This window comes from Epinephelus moara, chromosome 5 (genome assembly GCF_006386435.1).
Source record: "Epinephelus moara isolate mb chromosome 5, YSFRI_EMoa_1.0, whole genome shotgun sequence".
NCBI lineage: Eukaryota > Metazoa > Chordata > Actinopteri > Perciformes > Serranidae > Epinephelus > Epinephelus moara.
In genome coordinates, this window is record NC_065510.1 from 29460834 (window position 1) to 29481293 (window position 20460).

A 20460-nucleotide genomic window follows, 5' to 3' on the forward strand; every position below is an offset into this window, starting at 1 on the left:
TTCTGAGCATATTTTTGCACTTTGCACACACTTCATGTGTTGTTTAAAATTAGAAGGGCACATGGAGATGATTACATTCCATTGTTCACACAGTAGCCCCAGTAGTCCGAAAAATGTCCTATTGAACCGAATGACCATTTATCCGACACAAAGGCATGACCCACCTACTCTGCCTCTGATTGGCTTACCTGGATATTCTTACCCTAACCCTAACCAATCCCACTCCTCATGTCTAAACCAAACCACGCCAACCAATGAAGGCAATGAGGATGAGCCAATCAGAGGCAGAGTGGGGTAGATCATGCATTAGCCACGGTTGGGAGGGCCAATGATGCCATCATAATAATAATCATAATAATAATGCTATTCTGTATAATAATTAGTTGTGTGCTCCTGTTTTGGAGAGTGGGTAGCCTTCAGAGCAATGCCATTTGTTTTTGGGATACATGATAATTTGACTTCCGGTCCAGTGGACTATCAGGGCTGTAGAATAGTGAGCAAGAATAATGGGAATAATGGGCAGCCCCCCTCAGGAACCACCTCGGCCAAGGCCAAATACGCTTTCTCACAATGTTAAAGAAAGAGAAAAATAATTTGAATATCTGCTCCATTATTCAGATCTCCTCCAAAATTTAGTGGGTTCTTCCTTGGCCAATGATAATTAATTCCACAAAGTTTAATGCAAATCTTGTTTTTCCGTAATCCTGCTGACAAACAAACAAATTGAAGCGGAAAACATAACCTCCTTGGCGGAGGCGATAACATGAATGATGCCTTGAGCATGTAATCTTGTCACTACTTGTTGAAAATATCTGCATTAATTTGCTTCCTTTATGGAAATTTGTAATTTAATTGCACAACGTTTGGGTGGAAAATCTTGTCTGTGAATGCTACAATGCAAATGCAAAGCCTGCTTAACACTTAAAGGATAACTTCGGTATTTTTCAACCTGGGCCCTATTTCCCCATGTGTATGTGTGCGTATGATTCATGGGTACAACTCATTTTAAAATTGGTTCAGTATTGAGGGAGGCGGATGCAACCAGAGCCGCGAAACGAGCTAAAACGGTAACGGGGGCAAATGCGTCCCGTATAAGTTTGTGCATTAAAAGTGCTTTTTTTCGCCACTGACCGGTTCAGATCGCCAGTGCTATCTCTGTAAATAGCATACTAAGTGTTTCCCTTACCCTTCACTTCCTGTGGGCTGTGTGTGACGTCATCTCGTGAGAGCTTTGCTCCACTGTGTCTGTAGCTCTCTCTACTCGTGGGGCAGCCGTTTTCTTAAGGAAGAGGTGTTTCGGGATTGGATGTCTTCTCTTCTTCGGCTGGCAGTACTCATCTTGGGGGAAGTGAGCACTGCAGACCCAATGGTCTGCAAGGCGCAGTGTCTGGACAGGAGTGTTAGCATCCATTTGTAGCACAACTAGCCACAACTTCAGCATCTCGCTGTCCGACAAAGGCAGCCTATGAAAGCTGTACAGGGTGTTGCGTGACATCCTGTTCTTGCAGTTTGGATAAGCACAAACACGGACCATTATTTTCAATCAATGCAGTAAAACTCTCAACTGTACTCCGGGACAACCAGCGCCACTCTGAGTGGCACTCAGCATGGCTCCTCTGTTTTCTTCCGGCAACAAGCAAAGCTCTCGCGAGATGACGGCACACAGCCCAGAGGTAAGGGAAACGCTTAGTATGCTATTTACAGAGATAGCACTGGCGATCTGAACCGGTCAGTGGTGAAAAAAAGCACTTTTAATGCGCAAACTTATACGGGAGGCATTTGCCCCCGTTACCATTTTAGCTCGTTTCGCGGCTCTGGTTGCATCCGCCTCCCTCAATACTGAACCAATTTAGAACGAGTTGTACCCATGAATCATACGCACACATACATATGGGGAAATAGGGCCCAGGTTGAAAAATAATTGTCCTACCTTTGATGACACCATCCTGTCATAAGTTAAAGGACATACAGTACCAAATTCGAAACAGTCACATGTAACATGAAAGAAATGATAATTGTGTTCAACCTTTAACATTTAATTAGCACATTCCTGCTAATGGTCTCACATCTCTCCTGCCAAGGTTTAAATGCAAATTTAAAGCCCTCCTTTATATTTAAATTTTTAGATTTCAAAAGACCGGGGGCCAGATGTATAAACGATGCAAACACATAAAAAAGAACAAGCATATGCCATTACGGACATTTATAAAAGCAGCATGTAGGGTGAGAATGAGTGCAGCTCCTATGACGCACACACCAGGTGTACACTTGAATATTTAGAGTGAAGTGGAGGGTGACAAAACGAAGCCATCATTATTCTTTTACGCTTGTCAGCCAATTACAGTAAATATGTATGATTTTAAAGTGTCCGCAGCTTTTTACAAAACGCTGATCAAAGGTGCATTTATAAATGTAATTTTAATGGATGGCTTTAATGTGCTCAGTTTTATCATCCCGAATATTTTAGTCAGCTGTTAGTGTTTTGCATTCGACATCATTTTATTTCTGCATTTATGTTCTTTTCTTCTGTTCTTTGCTTGGTTGTAACTTCTGTCTCAATATGTTGGTTGACATTTTGATGTTAATGGAACTGACATCACTGCTGATTACAGGTGCTTGCAAGGGCGTAGGTTTTGTGTCAGTATTGGGAGGACACACAGGAAACGGTGGGTTTGGGGGATCTCTGCTAACTAGAATATTAAACATCAAACACATAATTTCTTGCATTCTGGTGATGTTTTTTCATACACCTTGCCTCCTGAAATCTACACAGGTGCTTGCATTTATTTGGTAGACACTTTTGACATATTAGTAGATTACAGCAATGTGAAGAAGATGCATCTACAGTATGTCAGAGATAAAACAAGACGAGTGGAAGTGGAGTTTTTATCATTTCTGAAACTGAAAATTCAAAAGGTACTTCTGGATTTGATTTTGAGTCATGCTTGTAGTTTTTGGAGTTTATGTCATATAGTTACCAAGTTCCATTTTTATTGACATTATGCTCGATTTAAATAATAAGTAGTTCCTATTTTCCTTTTCGTAGTTACACCCCGGAAACACTGCAGGCCTGAGACCCATTTTTGGTTTAAACCCACGGTTTATGACTTTAAGATATGTGGAACTCACACAGTTTCATTTACTAGAAAAAGAGTGAGCAATGAGCACAAGACAGTGTTACAGCAGTTTTGTTTTTCCTGCATTCATTGACAGCATGTAAGTGTGTGTGTGTGTGTGTGTGTGTGTGTGTGTGTGCGCCGTGTATATGTCTGTGCGTCCGTCTTTGAGTGAGTGTGTTAAAGCGCTGCACACAGCTGGCCTTCACTTGCCAGCTGGACACCAGACGACCCAGGCAGCAGCAGCTGGAAAAATGGACAGAATGTTCTGGAGAGGAGAGGAGAGGAGAGGAGAGGAGAGGAGAGGGTCTGTGACCCAGCAAGACAGGCCGAGGAGCAAAATGTTAGGCTTTTTTAAACCAAACCCCTTCCATCAACACCCCATGTCTCCATCTTCCTCGTCCCATTCCCCTAATTTCATGCTCCCTCTTTTCCCTCTGTTGGGAAAGTACCAAACTACTCCTGAGATACACACACACACACACACACACACACACACACACACACACACACACACTTATAGCCCAGGCATGAGATGCCGGCTGGCAGCTCTCACATTTAGCAGTGTGTAGGAGACTGGCTGAGCTAGGACAGGCGCCCATGGGACAGGCAGCCCACAGTGGGGCGATTGTTCTCCAGACCTGGCCTGTGTCGCTCACCACTGTTTCCCCCAGTTCATCCTCTGCACTCCCTTCACACCTGCCCTCTCCTCCTCCTTTCTGCTTTTGTCCTGCTTCCCCTCCTGTCAGACTCGTATTGGTCTGCCCAGCCTTTCAAACATAAACAAAGCAGCGGAGGGGAAAAAAAAAAAAAACGGAGAAAGAAATTGGGCGAAGTGACTGGGGGAGGGAGGAAGCAGTGGAGGAATCAGGCAAAGAGGGCTGAGGGGGATGAAAGCGACCACAGAGCAGTCTGTGTTTAGTGGGTTAGTGGAGCGCTGGCCTTCACTTACAGGGACTTGGACCACTCCGCCACCAAGATGCAGTAGATACCAGTCTGTCCTACAATCAGGCGTACATCACACTTTTCATCACCTAACCCTAAAACCTTTTCTTTTGTTCTCAGTTCAGACAGATGAATCAAATAGATATGAATCCAATTTAATGGTGTTCTTTGTCTTTTTCATTTCCTCCATCTCTATGTCTCGAGATTTATTTTTTCCTCTCCAGAGTGCGTACCCACTCCTCCTCTGTCATTCCCTCTGCCCGAGCACAGAGTAGTCAATGAGGAGTGTGTGTGTGTGTGTGTGTGTGTGTGTGTGTGTGTGTGTGTGTGTTCTCATCCTCCAGCTCAGAATAAGTGGCACCAGACAGGCCTTATAAGGAGTGGTTAGATCATTGGCCACACCGTTAGTAAAACAGAACCATATGTGTGCCGTGTGTGTGTGTATGTGTGTGTGTGTGTGTGTGTGTGTGTGTGTTAGTGTGTTTGTGCGCAGGCCTATACCTCAAGTGGGTTTTACTGTGTGTGTGTGTGTGTGTGTATGTGTGTGTGTGGGTGTGTGTGTGTGTAAGTAAAACCATGTGTGTCCAGGGGTAGCTGAGAGAACGGGAGCCTGTTGCTAATAGACATGGTGAAGGTCACATTATATGGTCATGTTAAACACACATACGGACACACACTTTCTCTCGACTTAATCTCCTCTTGTCTTTGCAGCGACAATCATAAGGTCAGAAAGAGTGCTGTACGCGCACACACACACACGCACACACACCTGGCATTTATTTTTGAGAGCATTACATAAGGCGAGGTGTCAGCCTAATGTGTGAATGATCAGCTTGTGGGTGGAGCATCCTAACGTTGTCCTGTTTCATCTGCTGATGGGTTTAGCAGAGGAGATCGCTCTCTCTCTTTCTCGGTCTCCATCTTTCTTACACAGCTTGTCTGGAATGTACAGATGTTTCCTTTTGGGAATGGGCGTCCTGCTCTGTTCACACACACACACACACACACAGAAAGAAAGAGAGAGAGGAGAAAGGCGTGTACATTCCCATACACTCAAACACATTTTCTGGTCTTAGACTTTGATTTTTAATTGTTGCTGTGAAATTAGTATCTACTGAACACACTCAAAGCCAGCAGTATCTTGTCGTCTTTGTCTTTCTCTCACACACACACACACACACACACACACACACACACACACACACACACGGTTTTGTCCTCCCACAACCTCTGGCTTCTTGTCTCCTGGCTTCTTGTTTTCTTCTCTCCCTTTTGTCTCGTTCTCACGTGTAGCTGTGGCTTTACCGTGAAGGCTCACACAGGAGACTTCTAAAGCCACTTTACTTAGTGCGACTCCTCTGCAGTTTAACCAGTTTGGTTTTCTCATTTCCTGACTCGTTTATCCGCTGTTGTCTCACTGACTCCGGGTGATCGGTATGCTGGTGTTTAGTTTTTATGTACTGTACACACTGTTTAAGAGTAACTTTGGTATTTTTTAACCTGGACTCTATTTTTCCGTGTTTCTGTGTCAAAGTGACTAATGAGAACAACAGTTTTTGAAATTGGTCCAGTATTGTGAGACCGTTGCAGCTGGCAGCAGCAGAACAGACTCTGACAATGTTCAGGATTTTTGTGCTTGTGCCTGTCTTTGCCACTGATAGGCTCAGATTATTATCATAAGTGTCCCCCACAGAGATAAACCTTTTTGTTTAAACAGAAACCACCCTGAAATCACTATTGGCAAACCCACCAGACTCCATTTAAATAAAGAGTAATTTTAGCTTGTATGGATCCTGCATATTTTCCTATCTATTTGGGTGAATTAAGGATTTATTTCAATGAAACCAGAGTTGGTGATTGTTGGAACAGTGGAAAGACAAAGCTAAACAGCTTTTGTGAGCTTTATTTTGTTTCTGTTGATTTTGAACGAAGTGTGTTGTACCATGATAATGTTACTGGTTTTTTTTGTTTTTTTTTAATGGAATCTGGTGGCTTTGACGATGGCAATTTTGGGTCTGTTTTAGTTAAACAAAAAGGAACTTTCTCTTTATTCAAAAGGTTTATCTCTGTAGGGATCCTTTCCTCGATGTTGTCAAACACCTAGAGTATGTTTCGTGGCTGCCAGCTGCAGCCCTCTTACTCAACACTGGACCAGTTTCAAAAATTGTTGTTCCCATTAGTCACTTAAAACCCTGGGAAAATAGGAAATAGGAAAATACCAAAGTTATGCTTTAACAGAGTGTATGCAGTGTGAAGTGTGCATATTTTATACTATATGCTCAGTAGAACTATGTTAGCTGGCGTATGCTTAGATACACTGCACTGTTACTGCACATATATTTCTTCAATAATCACATTGATGGGGTCCTTATTAAAAATATTATATTCTATGGTCATGCAAAAACAATATTGCCAAGTAACAGTATTATATCAGAATTTAACAGTCAAATATTGATATCAGTATTTTCCTCAGAACTCTAGTATTGATCAGGTTTGTGCATTTGTGTCAATAATAAAATATTTAAAAATAACCAAGATCATCAAATGGCCAGTAACACAGTAGAGGAGAATTTGTCTGCTTGAAATTGTAAAAAAAAAAGAAAATTGCATCTGTATTCCCCAAATTTGGCAATTTAAAAGTAAAGTAATACAGAACATTTCTGAATGTGAGTAATTCCTTTGATCCTGTCAATATCACAGTGAACCCTGTCTGCTGGTTCTCACTGTTTTGCTCATCTTGCACCTCCGCTTGCCTCTTCTTGTCACTGGTAAAGAAGGAAGAATGCAAGTGATCAATTATACTCACTGGGTCTCATTCATGAAACATGAGCAGAACAAAATTATGTGTAAACTCTTTGCAGAAGGAAATTGAGTAATTATGACTGAGTAATTATTAGAAATTACAATCTTAATTCGCACTGCGCTCCATTATGTTCACAATACACAGATGCCTTTGAAACACCTCAGTTAAATGTGACAAAAGATTAGAAATATAACACAATTAGTTTAATTAGTTGGTATTTAGCAGATTTAAGCTTTAGCTTAGATTTCTTCAAATTGTAAATGGGTTATTTAAATAGTCTTTTTTCTATATTTCTGGCAACCTGTTCCCACTTGATTCAATCAGGAGAGAGACCTCCACAAATGTATCTTCTGTTTGACTGTGAGACCCACGTTACTGACCCCACACTAAGCTATCATCGACAGCTGTCAGAATGTACAGCAATTTAACACTTAAATTTAACACGCTCCAATGGAGGCATGTCGCTTTCTCTTTCAGGAGTAATTCCTGTCAGAGAGGTCTCTCAGATGATGCAAGTAATGCGCCCATCTGTAGCTGTGAAGAGCCTCCTACTGTAGGTTGTTATTGCATCAAGTGTCATATCAAACCATTTTTATTTAACTTCTTTGATGGTTCTTACAACAGAAGACACTGAGTTAACGACATCCGTTACCTCCTTCCAACCCTAATCTACCTGTCCTTGTCACACCAATGATATTAAAATAATATATAAATAATAGTAAAATAGTATCTTAGCTGCTCCTAGGACTGCACTCTTCTGGATAGAGACCTCAGATGAGCCACTCTCCCAGTTTGGAGGTCACAGCCCTGAGTGCTCCGATTACCACTTGCACCACTGTTGCCTTTACTCCCCACATCTTTTCTATTTCTGTTTCTGTTTCTATTTATTTTTTTCTTTCTTCATTTTTCTTTGTTTGCCCCATGTTGGCAGGTCGACAGGATGCACCTATCCATAGTAATTATTACCTCCATATATGGTGGTCACTGGCTATTCATAGTCGAGGATGTTTGCTAATTGCTGACAAGCAGGAGCACACTGTCAATTTACTATTCGTGAACATGCACACATGCCTACCATCAAATCGGAGTTTCCTTTGGCATCCATGAATCTGGTGTAGGTTTCTAGTACCAAGGTTTTTTATCTGCAGATCTACTCACAGATTGACTGACATTTCATGAATGAGACCACCTGTGCTGGACATGAGACTTTAACAAGGATGTCTATGATTGCAGTATATGGCTACATGAATGTGGGCGAGTGACATTTACAATAGTTTCCTCATTAGTTGGCCTTCTCCACCCTTCATTCACATCCTGACTCACAGGGGTTTACTTCCTACTGTTTAATTGAAAATTATTCCCAGACACTCACAAACCCAATGGGCCAAATTAACCCATTAATCACATTATTAGGCAACCCGCGTCTTCATTCTCACTGGAGCTTTAAAGCTGTATGGTATCATTTCATACGTGGTTTCGTAATGGTGAGCCTCTCTTAGATAAGGCTGTGATTTAAGGGCGCAGAAATGACCTTGACCCAACAAGTGTCATTTAAACAACGTTCCGCCAATTGTAATAATGGAGGTCAGGCTACTTGTCATAAGGAGTACTACTCAGCTTGTGCAAACAGTATTCTGTGTTTCTGGTGGTTCAATTTGTCTTTTTTGTTTTGTTTTGTTTTTTTATTTAAAAAAATTTATTTTGCAAAAAATGTTCACATCAGGGCAAAGACAAGTAAACTAAAAACAACTAAATGATAGCTATTATACAAAAATAATTGAAAATTTTAAAAGAATTAAATAAGGACAGACGCCAGAAAGGAGCAATTATTTGACTTTAGAGGGTTGGGGTTTCATAAAATATAATTCTATTATGTACTAAAAACCTGTTACATTTTTCATTGTTTGTAAGAACAAGAGAGTTAAGCATTGAGTTACAGACAATCAAAAATCAGGGAATGATGGCTGTGGACCTTAAACCTCCTGTCTACGAATTTAAAAAAAATCCTGATGAAATTTAACATTAACAACAAAGATTAGAAATTTGTTATTTACAGAAGCCCTAAGAGGCAAGCATCGTTTTTTTTCTGGTGATCATTTTCTTTATAGTAATTTAAAAAAATATTGTCCATCTGTGAAAATGGGTAAAAAAAATAAAAAATAATCACCTCCTTTCTCGGACAGGAGACACATACATAGAAAAATGGTCACCAGAAAAAAAGATCTTGCTTTCCTCTCCGGGCTTCTGTAGTTATTCGTGTTGTCATAGTGACTAATTATATCTTCAAGGCTAAAACAGTGGCTAACTGAAAGTGATCTGAAAACATGACATCATTGTTGTTTTTTTCTTTATATGGTTTGAGAAAATAGCCCTGATGATCTCAAAGTGATGTCATCAGCTTTTCTTTTTAATTTTCCTTTAAGTGTGTTGCAAACTGGGGGCATTGAATTTGAAAGAAGCTGGTGTTTACCAGGCAGACAGAGTCGTACAAATGTTTGATATTGTTTGCATTGTGGGAAATGTAGGAGCTTGACCCATGCTAGACTAAGGGTGCTTTCACACCTGCCCTGTTTGGTTCGGTTCAATTGAAATCAAGTTCATTTGCCCCCTAAGTGCGGATTTCGGCACATCCAATGCATCAAAATATTGTTGGATATAGTCGGAGCCGCACCTCGTTGTCAAACTGTATGGTTTGACTAAAATGAACAATGACAGCAATATAGTACACAATGACTAGCGCTAAAATCAACCCGCATAGTTGTCCCTCCATTGTGACATTAGAAAGTGTCGCATTTATCTTGCAAGTGTACTCTTCTTCAGCGTTTTGTTTACTCCCTGGATTTTTCCCGCATGGAAGTTCTGACTAATCAAGAGCAGCTTTCTCGCGCAAGGCGTTTGATCTGGTCCGCTTGTAAATGCTGCCTTGAGAACAGGAACCAACTCTCGGCAATTATGCAACTTTGTAACAAAATTAGTTCCTGATTCAGACCAAAGCAAGCGAGCTCTAGGTGTGAAAGCACCCTAAAAGTGAGGATCACTCTGCTTCTGCGTCTCTGATTTTAACCATTATTTTTTAAATCTGTCTTTGTGAGTCCCCCAAATTTATGAAAGAGTGCCCTTTCAATATCAGTGGTCCTCAAAACTTTATTTCGATGAAGAAATTACATGTTACTTGAGGTGTCTAGTTCATCGTCTCACACACACACACACACACACACACACACACACACACACACACACACACACACACACACACACACCACACAATCATTTTGACCCCAGGCAGGGAACGTTTTATGTCACTCTCTAAACAGAAGGAAAAAGATAAAGGAATTACTGTACATGCAACTTTATTTATGAGGAGTAAGTAAGAAGTGAGCTATCTGACCCAGCTGGTGAAAACATTGACTGAATAAACTGAAAACACTAAAGGTCAACAATTTTAAACAGAACTGTTTTGGTAGCTCCTAAAAAGTTGATAGTTACCATGATTTGATACAGCTGTATTATGATGTGTTATTGAAAAAGCAAAACAGAAAATCCTTCATGGTTCTTAGTGTTGTGTTCCTCGCCACATCTACATCACATTTAGTGCGTCTGGTTTTATTTATCTTCCTCCTCTGTTTAAATGAGCTAAATGTTTCACTCTCTCTCTCCTTTGCTGTCATTTCATTTAATTTCCCAGCGCTTTAACAGCCGCGTCCTATGGTAAATTACTTGTAGCGTCTCATGAGACTGTGCGAGTGTGTGTGCCTGCAATCATCTTGCCCCGTCATGCATTTTAAATGTGGACATGTTGGTTTGTTCCCGCAGAGATCTTTCCAAGAACCACATCTCCTCCCTTGATACCAGCCTGCAAGATCGTCTCACTGGTCTCCGAGAGCTGTGAGTACACACGGCATTATGTGTTCATATGGTTTCACCCATATCAAATCTATCCACATCGCCGTCGAACCACCTAACTCTATATGTCTCTATCTATCTTTCAGGTATCTTCAAGGGAACAGGATCAATATTCTCCCCAGAGGATTGTTCTGCTCTGGGCCGCTGTCAATCCTGTGAGTACAAGGTCTAGAGAAGATAAGGACCTGGCACACCCAAGGTCGAGAGCAGAGTGGGGAAGATGAAAAAGAAAGCAATAGAGAAAGACTTGGTTTAGTCTGGATTTAAGTAGGCAGAAATCCCTGGTGTAAGCTCGCTGGACACAAAAAAAAGCACACATACTGTACGCTGCACACACACACACCCACACGTGCACGCACACACACCAATCACAGCGCGATTAACTTCAATTACAGCTTACCGCTCCAGGCTCCCACTGCCTCCCTCCATCCCTCGCTCCATCTCTCCCTTCCTCCATCCATTACCTTATTTCTTCCACCCATTGAATGGGTGTTTAAGCACATGTTTGTGTGTGTGTGTGTGTGTGTGTGTGTGTGTGTGTGTGTGTGTTGAGAGAGGACTCTGGTGGTTTCCATCAGTTCCTTCCAAAACCACCACACAACGGCCCCATTATGTAGCCTACTGGATAGAGAAGAGAGGGAGGGAGAAGGAGATCATGAGTGGAGAAGGAAAAGGAGGGAGAGGAGGAGTAAAGAAAAAGAAGCGTGGAAACAACGCAGAAAGAAACATCAACAGTCTGAATGCTATCCCTTACTCAGCACTTCAGCTGTGTGGGCTTCAGTTTGTTTTTTTGTTTGCTTTGTGTTGTGTTATATATTTGATTTGTATGAGTAATTTTTTGTGTGTAAAGAAGATGTGATTACGTTCTCCGTTTTGATGAACACGACACTAAAAGTCATTTTTACAATCGGATAGTAATGTAGAAGAAGCAGCTTCACATACTTATTCATCCAGTGACTCAGTTATTGGCCTCACTTTTTTTGTTCAATGACAAACCCACACCGTATTCATTTTGCAAATGTCAGAATCATAGTAACTGCCAAAAATCAGTGCCAAGACCAAAGTTTTAATGTCACACATGATTTATGTCTTCTGTTTCCACCAGCGACTTGAGTAACAACAAAATCACCACCATAGAAGACAGATGTGACAACCTGCGCAACTTAACTCAAATGTAAGTAATCCCAGTTCATCCTACAGTATGTCTCTCTCTAACTCTTTGTCTCTCCAAATAATATGGAAATATGACAGGGTAAATCAAATGTAATTAGACCCTATTTTTTCACACACAAGTATAGAAGCATATGTACAACATCACACATCCATCTGATCACACATGCTTAAGTAAGCCGCAAGTTTCCTCGCCTACACTCAAGATGAATGAAACTCCATTTCAGACCAGAGTGGGAGGCAGTGAGTAGTAATTATTCCTCACAAGGTCCGTAGATGAGATATAGTTTTCTTCTTGCACAGAAGGCAATTGAGCAAGGCTAAACGGGCCGGCCAGTAATGGACGCGTGTCATGTAATCTTATTGTCCCTTTTGTGCTGTCTTTCCTTTCTCCTTCCATCTCGTGCTTCATTTATTCACCTTTGTCTCTACAATATTTCTTTTTCTTCTGTTCACCTGTCCTTTCAATCACTATTTCACCTTCATTTCCCATAATTTCCCTTCATACTCTGTCTTAATTAACTCTTTCTTTCTCTCACATATCAGAATATTGCCATAGAGAAGCCGTATTCATTTTCTGCCACAGAAAAGCTGTATTCATTATCTGTGGCAGACATTATAATATGTCACAGCAGCAAAAGCACATTTAGCCATTCTGGTTCAAGGGCTGTGCTATTGTGCAACCAAGCTCACCGGTGTGACTTATGGGGACACATCAGTGGAGCAGAGCTGTCATTAAGGTTATTAGTTAGACTTGTGCTATTAAAGTCCAAGATGTCTGCCCATGGAAAAAAATGTCTGTAAGCAAGGGGGAAAAGCTAGCCTAGCTCTGCTATAGGGTTATAGCACGTGCTGGAGAAATGACAGTTTATACATGTTCAGAAATTATTTGTAGTTGTAAAAATAATTGTTTTAATGACATTTTTATACAACCTGTCACTGTGATTCTAATTTCTGATACATGAATTAGCCTAATTAGATTAGTTTAAAGATAAAAAACAAATAGAAAATATATTGACAAAAAGTAATGACGAAAATGTCATGAATTTTCATAGACTAAAACAGAGTTTTCGTCAACTAAAACTATGAAGGATAAAAATGTGTGTCAAACTAATAGGAATTTTGCTCTCAAGACTAAGACTTAATCTAAAATAGTTGTCAAAATCAACACTGTTATGTACTTTGGTTTTATGGTTGTTATGACCTTCTCATTTCAACAATTCCATGGATTTATATCTTTCTCAAAGCATGCACAATATTTTCCTCTGCTTTTATTATTGTTGTATGTAATTTATTATGTCTGTGATGTACCACTATACTGTCATGTTGACTTTGTATTGTTTCACATTGATTGCAGCTGGGTGTAGTGCTATTGCCCAAGCAAAATTTCCCTCAATGAAATATATTTCAATTTCAATTCAATTTCAATTTTATTTATAAAGCCCAATATCACAAATCACAATTTGCCTCACAGGGCTTTACAGCATACGACNTACAACAACATTATTGAAAGTAATAATATTATAGTTATAGTTCTGGCTACTGTGGTACAATATGTTGAAAGTATGTATATCTTATCTTATCTTATCTTATCTTATCTAACTCCATTAAGTCAGCAAACTAGCAAACAAAATGTTGGAGTATTATTTTAATGATACTGCTCCTACAAATCACACAAAAAGTGACACAGTTCAGATTCTTAATCTGAACTGTGTCACTTTTTGTGTGATTTTTAAATGTTAGATGTAAATTCAGGTGAAGTTATTTTAATATTGCAAAATGTTCATTATCTCAAACTACTTTGTGTAATTTCAGCACTTTATCAGAAATCATTGAAAACATAACTGCCTGGTTTATCAGCTAATCACACGATAAGACTCAGAATGTTCTGCCAGCTTTGCTGTAGCTTGTTCTCACATCATTTAAAGAACCATTTACCAACATGACACACAGTAATTGATTTCAGCCTGAATGGACTGTGCTATCAGCACATACTGTGCGGTTCTATTTACAGTGGCATTAGTGCCCCCCATCTTTGTGAGTATTGTCAGGTTTCACCATCACTGATCCACTTCTTCTCTGCCCTCCTCTCCTCCAGTGACCTGAGCAGTAACCCCTTTGAGTGTGACTGTAAGCTGTTCCGGCTGGTCCGCTGGCTTAAGGGAAATGGGGTGAGAGTTCGACGCCCAGACGCCATGCTCTGCAACCACCCTCCTGAGCTGCGCAACCAACCTCTGCTCAACATCAGCCAGCTCACCTGTGGTACGAAACAAACACACACTTGGATGTTACATTTAAATGCCACAAAAATTCCAGATCTCTTTTTTCATTAATCTTCTCTCCTGTTTGGCAGCAAACCTATCTTGTCTTTTCAGATTTATGTATACCATAATAGAAGTTGAGGGATTTACCAGGCATAAAATTAAGTCTCTCTAGCTGACTGCAGGGAAAGAAGGACATCAGTCAAGGGCTCTAAGCTATTAGCTAACAGGCCAAAAAAAGTAAATCCATGAAAATGCATAATAAATGTGAAGTGCTTTCAGGTTTTTAGAAATCCAAAATTAACTCTTTCTTTATTCCTTGTGCTGGTTTGCAGAGAGGAGGTCTGATGCTGGTTAAAGTAGTTAACTGAACTGAGAACCTTTCCTTCTTTTCAGGTCGCACCTATGCAGCTTGTCTGGAGGACAGCAGCAGTGGAGGAGGAGGACCGAGCGAGCTTGTTATCTTCTCTTCCTCCACACCTGGAAACTTCACACGTGAGCAGTGTAACAGCGTGTGTTTTGCTGCGTCACACCGCTATGGGGGCTTGGGAACTAGCCACGAGTGCCTCTGCAGCACAAACTCAGAGCCGAACCTCATCAGCGAATCTCAGTGTTCTGCTGCCTGTACAAACCCCGATGTTATGAAGGTACGCAACACATGGTCGTCCCAGAGAGTTATATTGCGCTCCGAGATGTTCAAATGTCAAAGAGCTCCATTAGTGTAGCTTCCACCGCTTGCTTTGTTTCTCCTTTTGTAAACACAGCATTCAGGATTTCCTCTAAACCTTACTATAATCTACCAACAACTTCCCTCTGTGGCTTGAATGACTTCCCTACATCCTCAGATTTCCCACAGGGCTGCTGCACAGAGCAGCTCAAGAGTAGTAACCCAAAACTCCAATTGAAAATCAAGATTTGTTTATTTTAAATCAGAGCAGTTCATAAGTTTTTATTCAAAACCATAAAAAAATCATAAAACCACAAACAGCTTAACAATTAACAGTATGGAAAGTTTTATTTGACTTTAAAATATTTGTGCATATTAACACAATAACCTCCTCTTCCTCACGTGGTTCCCTCTGTGCACAGGAGTGTGATTGGACTCTGGCTGATGACGTGTTTGTGGTGGACTTCACGGTCTCACTGAAGCCTCTCCCACTGCAAAGTGTCCACGATCGCATCAGTTTCTCCGCTGTGTCCTCTGTCACTCCGGTGACACTGTCCTGGGACTTTGGTGACCTTTCATCTCGGGTCAACACTACAGGAACAGGGGTCACCACAGCAACTCACAAATACGGACTTCCGGGACACTACGCGGTCAGTTTGATGGCCTGGGCTGGACACAAGGAGGTATGAGAGGAAAACAGGAAATCTTTTTTTTTCTCCAGTTTTTTTTTAACACAACAAAATGTCATGTGATTTTAACATTTTGTTTCATATCTGCAGTTCTCTGCACGCGGAGACGTGACCGTGACACTTCCTCCCAAGCTGGAGCTGCACTGTCCAGCTCTTGCTGTAGCCAATAAGAGCCTAGAGTTCACACTCATCAGCTGGGGTGCTGTAGGCGTGGATGTAGACTGGAACATTTCAAAGGATGGGGTCCAAGTTGCCAAAGGTATGATTCACAAACACACAAACTCTTAGCAGCTAATAAGACAGTAAACAAACTTCCCAGCCCAGATATATAGATTAACTTGTAACTCCTCATAGTAATCAGCAGCCAGTTAATGTTGGCTCTCCTGCTGCTGTGAATCTGAACAGTAGCTCTGTGGCTGTCTCATGGGTTTTATCTGGAAAACTAACAGGATGAATGCCTCATAAACAACACTCAAGAGTCACATCCATCATTGCAGCTGGTGGTAAATTGTGAGTTGATTGTTTTTTGTGAGTGAATTTTCAAATAATGTTTCCTCATTATCACTTGGCTGCTGTGATAATTAGGAAACATGAGATTATGGAAGGATATTCCAAAAAAAAGAAGTGAGAAATACAGGATTTGGCTTTTGGGATGTGCTATAAATGATATTTTGGGCAACGGAAATAAGTTGTGAACACAATATTGATATTGATATTGATAATATTTTACACATCCAGGAGTTAGGAAGCAACAATAGCATTCATCTGGTGTCGTGCGTCTGTCCACCTGGTGAATTTAATTCCAGTATTTACTCTCTTTAACTCTATTTTTGGTCTCCACCAACTCTTGAGGGAAACGTTTGACTCTGTAGCCGCTAAATGCTCGACTGTGTTCATCAGCTAGTTGCTAACTTTCTCTGTCTGCTGTTCAGTGCTGGGCAGGTAACGCACAGTTGGTGTCTAGAGCTTTTTTTATTTTTAATTTGAAGAAAGGTATTCACACATCCAACTGTCTCAGGTGCAGGTGCGTCGGAAAATATCACTTGAGTCTTTGAACAGAAAATCCCGCACATTGCTCTTGCTCAGCTTTTTGGTTCGTTTCGGTCCTACTGGACTTTTGTCAAGAGTGTTCAACTCCATTATTTCCAACATTGAGTTTAAATAGAAACTGCTCCACCCATTTTAATAAAAACAACAAGCTGTGAGTTGATGATTTATTTGAAGTGAACACCAACAAGCGGGTCAGGCTGGTTTTGGTTCACGCTGTGAAAACAAAATTCTATTTTAAAAACTACTCAAAAGAACATTAAGAAAAGACAGGTTAGGCGAGGCTAGGCCCATGGCTGTCGTGCAGCTTGCAGCAAGCTTTCAGCAGGTCTGCACCTGAACTAAACTAACCTCAACTCGGTGGATGAACTCCTCTTGAGTACCCCTTGCTTTTAAACAGGAAGCCCCTTCTGTGGACAAAAGTTAGTCCATGATCAGGACTGTAAAATTACATTTCTTACATACAGCAATTATTGTATACCATTCTATTCTACATTATATGATTTTTTTAGGGCACTTAAAACAGACTATTCCCACACTTAAACCCCCCTCTGTGCTCTGCTCACCATGGTACAGTCTGACTTCCCTCTGATATAAAGCCCATTGGAAGCTCGTACTTCCTGTTTGGCACTTTGGACTCATGGCCAGGTATACCTTGCAGGAATTGTCAACTACTTTGAAGTGAAAGCTCAACTCAGATTTGCCATATTTGCGTTTGTTTGCTGCACTGTGTCCATGTTTTTTGTAGCTTCCTCTTATGGCCGGTATACACTGTGCGATTTTGGGCTGTCCCAGACGAAAGATGACCATCGTGGGAGAAACGTGGCGATATCCTTGGTCATGGCTCTAAAATGGTGGTCTTACGTCGCACTGTGAGACAGGTTCAAGGACGGCCATTGTCAGCATCTTGCAACCAAAGATAACCTGAGATAAAATTCTGACGGTGTCAGAAATTTAGGATGACTATCTCAGTGTGACAGCTGCTACGACCTACGTCTACTAATCAACCAATAGAAATGCAGCACGAAATGACGCCTACTAATCAACCAATAGAAATGCAGCACGAAATGACGCAATGGTCACCGCGACACCAGCGCTAAACCCAAACAAATGATCACTTGCCATGGAGGTAAAACGAACAAAAAGAAGTCTGTGGAACTCCCAGAAAGAGCAAAGTTTGGTGGAGCTGTGGCAGCAGAAGCCTTGTTGATTTGATGTTTCCTGCAGCTGCTATCATGATTGCGAGAAAAAAGACGCTGCATGGAAGGAAATTGCGGATTAACTGCAACTTCCAGGTGAGCAAGCTACCTATGGTGGCGCAGATGGATGACGTACACTGATGCGGTGCACACTGATGACATTGCATATTGACGTACGTCATAACCTGCGATTCAGTAGTAAACGGCCATTGTACAATCTACACACATCAAACTTGACGTTGTACCAAAGTTTATTAGATCCACGTCTCACAGTATGTCATGCAATGGTCTTATAAGATTGCTAAAATCGCACAGTGTATAGAGGGCATATGTACTTCTTACAGTCTGGCACCTGGTCACTGCCTTTTTTTAAATCCCAACCTCACCTGGGTGCTCTGGGGGTACACGTCCATAAATCTCCCAAACACAGAAAATAATAACACAAAGGAAAGTACAGGCAGAGGGCAGAGTCTCTAAAGAAAAATACTCCACCACACACTTCTAGTGGGTTGTAAATGATGATTGCGAGGGATTACTTTTGTATGAGTCTACACACAAAAAAAAAAAATCCCATTTGTCTCCAGACAACCCCTCAGGTCCGTCTCCTCCACGACAGTGCTTTTATAATTCTTCCATATGTTGTTTTTTTAAATATTTTTTTTTACTATTATTTGACCTTTGCAGCCAGTTGTTTGTTTGAGATACTGTGCGCCTAGTTTGTATAAAGTGAGAGTGTTCACCAATATGATTCACAGGAGGACAAAGTGGGAATAGGAAAGACAAGACATGTCACTGCCTGGCTGCTTCAGCCGCAGTGTTTTTGTGTCCTTGTATGTGAAGTATGTGAGAAAGGCCTGTCCGTCTTTAATAGAAGATTTTTTTTTTCTTACATTGTGTAAACACATTTTGTGTCTCCTTGTCTTGTCTGCTTTTATCTCAGCCTTTCAGAAGCTCACGACACGACAGACTGCTGTTCAAGGTTTTATCAGAAACTGAACACTGTAAAATACACGTGCACAAGACACTTTTTGTAGCTAACAGCCAATGTCTCCCTACCTGTATCAATAAACGTTATGCATTTTAATATTTAGATTTTAATGGAAATGGAGGTGCAGACAGACTCTTAGAGGAAAAGGTCACATTAATGCCATAATAAATATTCAGTGCTCACAAAAAATGAATAACGTAGTGCGGGTTCAGTATTTTTACTCCTTCTTTCCATACTTACTCAGTGTGTTACTTTGGAAGTCCCTAAATGTTGGCATATATTTTGAAGTGACATGCAAATTCTGTCTGAACAGTGCTGGCATTTTGAACACCTTGAATTGTAATGATGTCTCAAGAGTGTAGTCAGAATGCATGTATGTTATTTAGAAATAAAACATTTTCTTTTCATATAGAGGTCAAGTCTTTTTAGCAATAAACTAATGCTTGTGTCTTTTCATGATGCACGTGTGACTTGACATGATGTGAAAAATCATGTGAGTGTTTCTGTCTTCTTCCAGCCTCCCCTTACTGTCCAAAGGACGGGGTGTACCACGCCGACTCCTCACGCTGTTTCCAGATCGTTCCAGGGGAGTTGAGTTGGACAGATGCTCGACAGCAGTGTTTAGATCGCAGCGGGGATCTGGCAATAGTCAGGAGTGACGCGCTGCGTAACCTGCTGGCACCCAGAGTCACACAGTGAGTGTTTCTGTCTGCACACGGTGCAGAAATGGGGTCTCAGTGTTCTCTCTTGGCATTTTTTATTTGCAGTCGTCCTGTATTTTGTGAACGGACAACCTGCCAGCTCTGCAACACAATCACTGACAGTGACAAAGTACATGGTTCGGATGAGGGGATGAAAAGTGTGTTTTCCATGCTTCCCATCTCCCGTCTGTGTGAAGGCTTTCTTGATTGAATGTGACTCTCTGTGTTTTTTATGTGTGTGTGCATGTGTTTCTTCAGATATGAGGCTGTTTTCAAGTGCTTTTCATTATTTACAGTTTAGGAATGCCATGCCTTGAAGCTTAGTTCTTGTTTATTTGCCCTTTGTTTGTTGTCATCTGTTCATTCATTTATATTGTTCTCTGGCTGCATACTAAACTTACATTGCTGTTTTTTCCCTACATAGTATAGAGAGTATTCAGATGTGAACAGATTGTGACTTCAGGGTGAGTCATGGTAACAGTAAACAGTTGCGTTCCACAAAGATGGTAATGTGTCTTTACTGTGGGCTTTAAAGAAGGTTTTCTTATAGATTTCGAAGGTTCTGTTGAGGTTTTCGAATGAAGCTTTTGAATGGCTGTTGTCATATTTTATGTCGTCATTACCCGCAACAGTATTCTTGGACAAAGCCCTCAATTATAACAAAGAGATCCATTGAATTAAATGGGTTCTTTTTTTTATTTAAATCATATTTCTTTAAGGAATAAATGGAATTTACGGGGCTGTTATTAGACTGTTGCTGGACTGCCCAGTTAATAAAGGTGCATGTGACCCTTTGTGTGCTGCAAGCAGGAGAGCAAACTGTTTTTTTACTGCAGTTGAAATTTTGTTTATGATAGACTGAACAACAATAGATGTAATAAATATGATAAAAACATGAATCTATCTTTTTTCAATGAATTCTGACTCTTGTACGTCACAACACTGCAGTTATTGGAAATACTTGGATCACA

At 40.8% G+C, this 20460-nt stretch overlaps 1 protein-coding gene across 1 annotated transcript in view; it reads left to right on the forward strand.

The window, feature by feature from the left end:
- The window catches only part of LOC126390822 (polycystin-1), a 78352-nt gene that overhangs the window by 16829 nt on the left and 41063 nt on the right, over window positions 1–20460 (forward strand). The window contains exons 2-9 of the mRNA XM_050045294.1: window positions 10678–10749; window positions 10854–10922; window positions 11873–11941; window positions 14036–14199; window positions 14595–14845; window positions 15288–15548; window positions 15645–15813; window positions 19306–19483. Coding sequence (XP_049901251.1) covers window positions 10678–10749; window positions 10854–10922; window positions 11873–11941; window positions 14036–14199; window positions 14595–14845; window positions 15288–15548; window positions 15645–15813; window positions 19306–19483 — 1233 coding nt within the window. The remainder of the gene's footprint in view (window positions 1–10677; window positions 10750–10853; window positions 10923–11872; window positions 11942–14035; window positions 14200–14594; window positions 14846–15287; window positions 15549–15644; window positions 15814–19305; window positions 19484–20460) is intronic.